Source organism: Hyperoodon ampullatus, assembly GCF_949752795.1.
Source record: "Hyperoodon ampullatus genome assembly, chromosome: 5".
Classification (NCBI taxonomy): Eukaryota; Metazoa; Chordata; class Mammalia; order Artiodactyla; family Ziphiidae; genus Hyperoodon; species Hyperoodon ampullatus.
Window position 1 is genome coordinate 62093070 of NC_136918.1, and position 10727 is coordinate 62103796.

The window sequence follows — 10727 nt, forward strand, 5'->3', positions numbered from 1 at the left end:
TCTCTGTTGCTTTATAAAAGCCATTGCCCAACACACTTTGAGAAGTGAGCTGTTCGATCTTTTTTTTTTTTTCCGGTACGCGGGCCTCTCACTGCTGTGGCCTCTCCCGTTGCGGAGCACAGGCTCCGGATGCGCAGGCTTAGTGGCCATGGCTCATGGGCCCAGCCGCTCCACGGCATGTGGGATCTTCCTGGACCGGGGCACCAACCCGCATCCCCTGCATCGGCAGGCGGACTCTCAACCACTGCACCACCAGGGAAGCCCTGTTTGATCTTTTGAAGCAATGTTTCTCAAGTTTCAATGTGTACGCAGATCCCCCAGGGGCCTTGTTAAAATGCAGATTCTGATTCTTATGTCTGGGATGGGGCCTGAGATTCTGCATTTTTATAAGACTTCCCAATTTTGAACCTTTTATTTTGATTCATTTCTAGAAGTTTTGATTGTGGCATTCTGGAGAATGTCTGAGTTTTATCTTTATGGTCAATTGGCAAATTAGCTAGATTAATTTAGTGGATCACAGCTTTTCTCCTCTGAACTCAGTAGACATTTCTCCAGTGTCCTCTGTCCCTGGATATGGTGCTAGTTAGTCCTTTGGTGTGGTTTTTCCATTTAACTTTTGTTTGGTTGAATTTAATTGTCAAATACTTCTGTCCCTCAGGTAGAGCTCATGGTAGCTCTATTACTGGAGTCCTGTCATGTTTGAGAATGCCTGCTACCTTTGTATTTGAATGGCAAATTGACTGCGGGTAATTTCCTTGGGTCACTTTTCTCTTCAACCTTGAACATACTGGTTCATTGTCTCCTGGGTCTGAATTTGCTGTGAAATAGTCTGAGGTCTCCAATTTTTTACTTCACCCTCTCTCTTGCATGTGACTTGCTTCTTTCCTGACTGGATGTTAGAAGAATTTTTTTCTTAATCTTTGAAATTTAGTTACTGGACCAGGATTATGTTTCAGTGTCAGTAATTCAGCATTCTTAAAGCACTTAAGTTCCTCCTTATTTTCAGAGAAATTGTCTGCTATTGTATATTTGAGTTGCTTTTCTGTTCCATTTGGCTTTCTCCTGCTGAGACCTGTTTTGTTTATGTTGGATCTTCTTACATTTTCTTCAACTGTTTTAACCTGTTTTTATCTTCCTTTGCATTTACTGACATCTTCTATGTCAGAATTTCAATTTTCAGCTGGTTTTATTCCATTCTTTATTGATTGACTTAATAAATTAGCCCTTTAAAGGTATTGCTTTGACTTTTTTTGGTAATTTTTACTTTGATATAATTTCAGATTTACAGATAATTTGCAAGAACGCAAGGATAGTACAAGGAACTGCCATATACACTTTACCCAGTTCACCACCTGTTTGTCTTTTACCTCATTTGCATATATGTACACACACACACACACACAAACACAACACTTTTTCTGAACCATTTGAGAAGAAGTTATAAACATCATGACCCTTTTCCAAAAAATACTTCAGTGTATTTTCCACAAACAATAGCATTTTCTTATATAACCATGGTACAATGATCAAAATCAGGAAATTTAACAATGATACACTATAATTCTCTAATCCACAGTGCATATCTAATTTTTTTAAATCGTCTCAGTGATGTTCATTATAGCTTGTTTTTTTCTGGTGCAAGATCCAGTCCAGGAAAAAGTGATCATTTAATTTATTATCCTTTTTGATGTCTGACATGCTGTTGTTTGATCTTTGATATTAGTTTTATTCTTTTTAAAAAATGTCATTTTCATTATTTCTTCTGTAGCGCAAGGACTTATGGGGGAATTTTGTTATAGTCTTGATCTGTTATCTATCAGATTGGTCTTTCATTTAATCATTCTTTGTGTGCTATGGATTCTTGGATTCCAGTTTGTTTGCATAATTAGTTGCTGTCAGTTCCATGTATCTTACTTGCTCACATGCATTGTGGGTGTCTTTGCTCATATCTTCTGTCTTTTCTGATATAGTGAGACCGCATTCTCCCTGAAACTCTCTCCACCTGTACTGAGATGTGTTAATCTTCTCTTTGGAGCTATTATTTGGGGGTTGACTGTTGCACTCTTTTCTGTATCCTGCTGGCTCAAAGGCACAGGAAGGATATATGAAGGACTGGGGAGTTTAACCTCTTTCGTTGGAGGATCTGGGCTCTTTTGTCTTTTTTTCTGGATTTTATTAAACACCAAATTTTACTGGACCTGATTTCAATTGTGTTCTGTCCCTGGGGGGACACCTGCGAGTTTGCAATTTTCTTGCCTCTGCTGAGATCTTCTGGTGGATGTTTTAGGGCTTAAAAATATTTATAATGTTTTCTCCTTACTTCCCCTTCACACACATTTCTCTAAATTCGTGTGGTATTGGTGAGACTTGTCAGCACCTTAGATGACTCTCCTTTTCCTGTTACTAGTTTGTGTGCTTACTGGGTGGGGAGGGGAGGGGGTGGACAGCAGTAGCCCCCAGCTATACCTTAATGAATCTTCTGTTTATTCCTTTGGTTGTCCCTTGTCAAAGTTTATTATGTGAACTTGTACCTCTTTCTTTCGTTCTTTTTACGATTTTATTTTATTTTTTATTTTTCTGCTTTTTCCATTCATTTCATTATGGATTGGAGGAGGAGAGACTGTGATCCATCTTTACCCGTCATTCATTTGCTTGACTCCACATTACTAAAAGTCAAATGGAAATATCCTTGGAGGTAATTCTCACATTAAAAGCCAATTCTAAAATGAAGCATGTCAGGTCTGAACTGAATCAAAAGGATAATCATACAATTTTAAATCAGAAGGTGAAAGGTTTTTTATTTTGATAACTTGATAAGTTCCATTATTTACAAATGAAATATTTTATAAACAGTAGTCTTTTTTTGTTTCTAACCTCTCAGCTTTTCCATTTCCTCTGTCAGGTTTGTCCTTACGTGCTTCACTTTTTCTCCATGTCACTTATTTCCTCATACTCCAGCACCAATATTTTCACTAGAATACATAACTTTTCATATATAAAAGGAAGCACCCACTACGTAGCCTGTGAACTGCCAGGCCTTTCTGATAGTTCAGGAGCAGAATGCAATCACTTATACACGCTCTACCCAGGAACAGCTCTCTTTCTATCTGGGAAGATTGGCCTTGGATGAGTGCACAGCTTTGGAGACACTCACCTGGAGCTGAGGAAGAAGAGGACAGCACATCAGCTGAATCGTCCCAACAGTCAGTGAGGGGACAGATGCTGTGGTGCAATCAGGCCTTATTCTAGAAAATTCACTGATTCAGCACAGGCTTTTGTGTTCTGTTCAGCATCACTGGGCAGAAAAATTCCACATACATGTCACTACTCATGGTGCATTCTGGAAAAACTTCATGAGGTTTGGTCTCACACAGACACAGCTACACAATTGGACTCTTAAGCAAATATATATGAGTTCGCATCCCTGTGAAACCTGCATTTTTGTGAGCAGCAAACCTTCTGACTTGTTTTCTGTTAGCCCTAGGATAGATACATCCATTTCCTCTAAGCTCTAGGAAAAGAGCCAAGGAGCCTAGAGAAGAAAAGACAGAAAATAACTATAATACATTGAGTAGTTTCTCCTTTGACTCTGATTGCTGAAGCTGACAGTAGAGCCATTTCAAAAGGAGGTGGGGCCGGCAGGGGGCTAGGGATGTGCGCGTGTGCACACGTGTGTGTGTGTGTGTTTGCAGGCACGTGTATGCGGGTTGCAGATACAACTTCCTGCTGAATCAGGAGACAAGGGGCAGCAAGGCAGGGTGATTGAGAATCAGGCTCTGGGGCCAGGGGTCCAGCTCTGAAACTTAGAACCACCAATTCCTACCTTCTTGACATTGGGCAAATTACTATCTTAAACTCACGCTGCATCAGTTTCCATGTATGAAAGATGAGTATGATAATAGGCCCTATCATAAAATTGTTCAATGATTGAATTTGAGTACAGGTATATATTAAATATTATATTTATAAAAATTTTCTCTCTCCACACACACACATGCACACACACATGCATTTTAACATTTAAGTGCCCAGCACGTAGTCTGTCCTGAAAATACTGTTAAATTATATAAGAAACAAATGGGTGGTGCTTTTGACATACAGTAAGGTATGGTGCACTTGACAAGTCCAATTTTTAGTCAAAAACATATAAAAGCTGTTTCTGTTCTAGAACTATGTTTTTTTCTGGGCACTTTGAGGATTATAGTTAGCTATAGTTCAGGCCATATTTTTACTCCCTCCACAAATATCTTTGTAAATAAAACTATAGTCACTCCCTTAATGAACTCAACATATCAGTATAATTTACTTACCAAGGCACTTTTTCAGTTTTTGGATATTGTTATAGCCTGAAGAATTTGGAAATATCAGAAGATACGCATTACGGGAAAGTATCAGTAATAATACACAGTAAAGCATTCATCTTTTCAATAGTTAAAAATGATTCATTTGTTTTAAACTCATTCTGATTTGTGGTTTAAGAGTTTTTGTGGTGCTTACATTTCCATGGCAATCTTATACTTGTTTGAGCCCAAAGGTACTGAGCCAAGTAATTAAAGAGAGGAAAAGACTTTTTCTTAAACAAGAAAGAATAAAAATCTACCTGATACTAGCAGATGTAGCCATACTGCCTGTGAAGTAAAAGAGTGAGGCAGTAGTTTCCTGAGTAATTAGAAGGTTGACCATCAAGTAAGATATTAAACTGTAAAAGGGCTAATCAGGATTTATAGTTAGCTAATTAACTAGATAACCCTTGTAAAGACAGTCAGGTTAAGTTGGGTTAGAATGGCAATCTGTTTGCTTTAGGGCATCTGACTTTCGGGAAAAAAAAATTGACACATAAAAGTGAAAGTCAACGTATTAAATACATTCTGATGTAAGGAATATGAAACCATTCAGTGAGTAGTAATAATCACTGTTTATTCTTCCATGAAATGTTGCTCCATTTGATCTTCACAGCTACCCCGTGAGGTAGATGGGGCATGAGGTAGATGGGGCCGGTGCTGCTTTTAGTCCCCCCTCTGTGGCTACAGTAACCGAGGCTCTGGATGGTGCAGTAACTGCCTCCCCTGGGTGCTCAGAAGTCCCCAGGCACAAACCCAGGCAAGTCTGCCCCACATTCCTTTGTTTTACCACCAGACCACAGTGCCACTTAAACAGTGTGAAATCCTTCCTTCAAATCACTATTGTGATCACTTGAGAGGGAGAGGGTGTAGGCAGAGTGAAGGCAAAGGAGAGAAGGGATGGAGGATAAAGAAGGCAAGACAGTGGGTGAGGAGGAAGACGCTGGCGGGCTGGACACAGGCTCACAGGTTACAGGGCGAGGGTCCTGGTTGTCACACCTCCCGAACATTGGGGTGCCCTTTGTATGTGAATCTAGTTCTTGTTTTTGTTGTTCATGATGAATTCCTTATTGGGAAATAGCCTGTCTGCTTTGTTTTTGTTCTTTGAAGTTTTTAACCTGTTTCTTTGGTCCTGCCTTTCTTCTTTACTTCATTTCTTTTTTTTTTTTTTAACAGCTTTATTGCAGTATAATTGCTTTACATTGTTTTGTTAGTTGCTGCTGTATAACAAAGTGAATCAGCTATATGTATACATATATCCCCATATCCATATGTGTTTATTTCCCCGTAGAATAAAGTTTTATGTACATGTTTTAAATGACCTGAGTTTTAGAAATACACTGTAGAACTTTGTATTTAGTCAATTTTCCTCCTTGGCCATTCTTTATTATTGCATTTAAGAGATTCTTCAGTGATCAGAGAACATACACTCTTACTCCAGGGATAGAAAAGATTTAATTTCAGTCCACTCCTCAACAATCAGCTGACTTGACAGTTATAAAGTAAAATCTCCAATGTAAACATCAATGCAGTCTTCCTTGGTCCTGTATGAGGAAAATCAGAAGACTTAGGTTTTTGTACGGTTGACCTCTTAGGTTTTAATGCTAACCTGCAGTAGGGTTTTTGTTAGCAGTTTTATTTTTCTCTGCCTTGAAAGTCAAGTGATGTCACCTTTGTTCCTGCTAACTTCACAAGGTATTCTGAAATATAATTGTGAGAATGAATAATTTTACAAAAATAGTCTCATCCTATTTTCACAATTTGAATTAGCTCTGCACTCATTCAGTTAGGACTCAAATGCCTAACAGAGGTTGAATATCTCTCCCGGTGGGATTTCTTAGATCTAAGTATCACCATTGGGTTTTAGCACTGTGGTTCTACCAATTCCAAATTCTGAATTGACTGCTTTCCCACGGGTAACATTCTCTGTCACCGGAGTATGTGAAGGGACCTTGCCTGCCTGTTTTCTTTCATCTTGTGGAAAAACAGGAGAGAAGATAGTAGCCTAATGCTAAAGAATTAGATTCTGGAACATAGTGATTTATTATTTCGGTGAGCTAAAAGAGCTTAGTTTGAGTTCCAGTTCTTCTGTTATGTAGTTACATGACTTTGAATAAGTTATCAATCCCCGGAGGGCCCTCAATTTCCTAATCTCCAGCAAGTGGGGATGGGACAAAAATTTTAGCTGAGGAATCTTTTGTTTTTCTCAAAATTAATCAAATAGAGAGTTCCCAAACATAAACGAGACCAGGGAAAGCTGTCGGGCTTGCTTTGGGGTGGTGGTGGGAGCCGCAGCCTTATCCCTCAGCCTACTGAATTTCTCCACGTATCGTAATTTAGAAGTCACTGGGATTTTAAGGACATTTCCAGTCGTAAATGTATTGAGCTCTATCTTGCAGGAGGTATAATCTAAGTTACCTTCTGTAGGGGAAGCTCTGCTTGCTTAAAAACTTCAAGTTATTTCTAACCAGCCCCCCACCACAAAAGTATCATTTGTCAAGTGTATAATACTCGCAATTTGGTGTTTGGTCCTTCTGATCTTGGCGCTTTCATAAGAGTGAAGGGAGGAACAGCAGCCAGTAGTTTTAATAGTTTAAAAGTCTGCATAACATAACCTCATGTATGAGTTAGATGGCTCTTACAACTTTATCAATGACAAAACGAGGGCATTATGACCTAACATAGCAATTGTATTTATTTCTATACTTGACTTTTTGGTAGTTCATATAAAGATGTGTTTGCTTATACGTTTGCTTATTTAGCTTGCACTATTTGTCCTTACTCAGGCTGAATCACCGGCCAGATTCATGAAAAGGAAGAAGATTTAAGGCTTCACCCCTTTCACATACACATGGCTATTACCTACCCAAACAAAGCAAGGAAGTCTAAAAAGAAAGGGTAGCTTTTCCAAGACTAACCATTGCCTCAGACTGTGTGTGGGCAAACCTTTTAATTCTTAGAAGATAAAAAGATATGATAAAGTATTTAACATTCAGGCAAGTTTAGGAGTTGCCCAGTATTGTAACTTTAAAGAGGCTCACTTGATTTTCTTTGGAATTTTGGGAATTTTCAGGGCATTTGACACTTAAAATGTCAAAAAATCAAAATTTGTATACTAAAAAATCAATGTGGCTGGATAATAAGTCAGATAGAGGAAGACAAATACTGTCTATACTACACTATACAAATACTATACAAATATCACTTCTATGGGGACTCTGAATAGGCCAAAATCATAGAAACAGAGAAAAGTGGTGGTTACCAGGAGAGGAGAGTGGGAGAAATGGGGAGATGTTAGTCAAACAGTATAAACTTATAAGATGAATAAGTTATAAGATGAATAACTTCTGGGGATCTAATATACAGCATAGTGATTATAGTTAGTAATACTGTATTTTATACTTGAAAGTTGCTAGGAGAGAAGATCTTAAATGTTCTCACCACAAAAAAGAAATGGTAGTCATGTGGAATGATGGAGGTATAAACTAACACTATGGTAGTAATCATTTTACAATATATGTGTCTCTAATCAACACATTGTATACCTTAAACTTACACAATGTTACATGTCAATTGTATCTCAACAAAGCTGAAAAAATTGGGGAATTTGCTAAAAATAAATCAGTGTGATTAAAGTGACGATACCCATGCCCTCATTTGGAATCTCAGATCAAACGTACCTCACATTCAGTCCACCCCACCAACACTAAAAAATTGAGATGATTGAAAATCTGTACTGACCATCTTTGTACTGCTTGTAGTTTACTTTGAGTAAACTTCCAGCACCATATGCTGTACATTTGTTTCTTGAATTTATGTGTTGACAATGCATGAAATAAAATATTTCAGATCCTTCAGAAAAACTTTACAGCCTAACCTTAGAAGAATTACCAGCCTTCAACAACCATTCACTGAATACAAGTCAGACTACCTGGAATTTCCGTAAGAGCTCACGTGTGAGGGGCCCATGTGGAGTTGAGGAACAGAGGTAGGTTAAATCTGCAGCTTATATGTACAGACAGTGCATAATAAAATTTTTGACAAGCCCCAACTAGTTATCTTTACAACAAAAAGAAAGGTTGTCCTCATGTGTGTACTTTATATGGCCATTCTTTGTAAAATGTTTAGGTCCTTTGCTGACCTATTATCAGGATTTAGTGAAAGGCTTATGAAGTTCTTACTTTAACGTGAAGAGATAATTCTCTGCTGCACAATGTGTGTCAGGAAAATGAAAAAGCATTTGGAATTTAATAATCCTTCAGCATTTCTTCTTATATTGAAAAACAATTGCCTTGCTTGCATTCATTAACTTACTGAATTTCAACACTTTGCATTAATAGCCTCTTACTCAATGTATAGAATAGAATATTGAGAAGTCTCCTTGAAATCAAGCCTAGATCATTAATGGTAGCATATTTTAATCTGTATAACTTCATTGTTTCCTTACATAAGAACATTTATTTAGAGATGGCGATCTGTTTATAAGGAACATGGGTTATACTAATAAATCTTCAGAAAAGTAATCTATCATGTCAGGCTACTTTTGACATACTGGAATTCCCTGAAAAAAGAAGAGGGATTCTTCTAAAAAGACTGAGATAAATGTAAAATAAAAGTCCCTTGAATTGTAAATTCCTTTGATTGGTTGAAGTCTAATATTGCAGTAAAAGGGAATCAAGAGTCCATTACTTTGTCTTTCTGAAGGAGGAAATCATTTAGCTGTGGTCTGAGGATTTTTGCATTTCTAACACCACGAATATTTTTTTTAAGGCATCAATATAAACTTGCTATTTTTTCCCTAAAAAAGTCATTAAGAACAAAGTAACTAAACCAACTTCATGCTCTCACCATCATTTCATAAAAGGAAAGACATTTAGTACTGAATATAAAGAGAATATACTAATAGAATAAAGCACAGTTCTTTAAAATTAAAAATTTCATGAAAAAGTTATTACCTTGTCCTTCTTTTCTCAGACCAGTGAAAACTATTTTTTTTTAAAATCATAGTTAGATATGAACTGATCCACCGACAACAGTTTAGGAAATGCTGGTTTAGCCTGTGTTGGGCATAAAATCCAAAGAAGAGTTCTCTCTGTCACAGGGTGAACTATTGGATATTATTTAGTAGCATACATCGGCTGAAATTCTGGATAACTTGGACCAAAATATCTGAACTATGCAGGCTCCTCTCTGTTCCCCCATTCTACGTCTCTCCCCAAATCTCAGACAGCAACACACTAGAGTTTCCACGAGTTCCTTTCCACCATAAAATGCAACAAAATAACTATAAAATTGCTGTTCTGAATTTTGGCTTTGGCATATCTTGACTGGCTATCCACATAGTCCTAATTTACTGTACACAAAAGAGGTGATTTATCTGGCAGTCTATTCACCGGGATTCTGTTAAAGAGCCAATGTAATGATGAATGTTCTTAACGATGACCCGGAGGCTCTGTAAGTTTGTGAAGTACCTTCTGAATCATCAGTGAACGACACAACAAGAGACCATAAAATCTTCTCTCCTCGGTTCCACTGTGGCTTTATTTCTTGGGACAGGGAGAATGATGGGGATCTCTCACTACAAGGAGGCTTGGTGTATTGGGCACATTGAAAATTATGGTCTCAGTCTAAGACGGCCCCCTCACGTCTGCCTGCCTTCGATGACTTCAGCGTGTGTAGTATTGATCAGAAGATAAATGAAGAGCTGAAACCTGGTTCTGTATATTGTGTATTGATCTTTTAATGTGTTTCCAGCTCTTCTGAAAGAGATACTGAAACCCAGTCCTGGCTGACAGTTTCTGAAAGCAGTACGGATGAGGAGGAAGAAGATTTTCTTGACGAGCAACATGTCATTACACTCCCGTGGTCAAAGAGTGCCTAATGATCATTTGTTCATTACTGTTTCCATTTTGTTCCCAGAATAAATCGAACAACTGAAAAAAGTAATCAAGTGATTACGTGTCCAGGTGCTGGAGATTTTGATTATTGTCTCTGATACTTCAAGGTTTGGAGACTAATAAATGTTCGTGAAATTACAAGTTTAAAGGCTTTTTCTTCCAAATGGTATATTGTATGTCAAATACTAATCTATATTGCAGATCATATTAGTAAAATTTAGTGAAATTTAAAAAGTAAGTGGCGGGGCGTGGTGGTGGTGTGATGAATTGGGAGATTGGGGTTGACATATATACACTAATATGTATAAAATAGATAACTAATAAGAACCTGCTGTATAAAAAAATAAAATTAAATTTAAAAAAAGGAAATTGATAAAAAGTAAGTTATAGCTATGTCTCTAAGAACTTATCATAAGATAGTACATGATTATCTTTTTAAAATTAACTAATTTATTTTTATTGAAGTACATTTGATGTATAATATTATATA

At 37.4% G+C, this 10727-nt stretch overlaps 1 protein-coding gene across 2 annotated transcripts in view; it reads left to right on the forward strand.

The window, feature by feature from the left end:
• Nucleotides 1–10372, forward strand: part of ZBBX (zinc finger B-box domain containing) — a gene marked incomplete at its 5' end in the record, with an annotated part of 105222 nt that extends 94850 nt beyond the window's left edge. For both annotated transcript variants that reach the window (XM_079704403.1, XM_079704404.1), the window contains 2 exons: nucleotides 8190–8328; nucleotides 10095–10372. In XM_079704403.1, coding sequence (XP_079560529.1) covers nucleotides 8190–8328; nucleotides 10095–10221 — 266 coding nt within the window. In that variant the 3' untranslated portion in view covers nucleotides 10222–10372. The remainder of the gene's footprint in view (nucleotides 1–8189; nucleotides 8329–10094) is intronic.
• Between the last annotated feature and the right edge of the window lie 355 nt (nucleotides 10373–10727).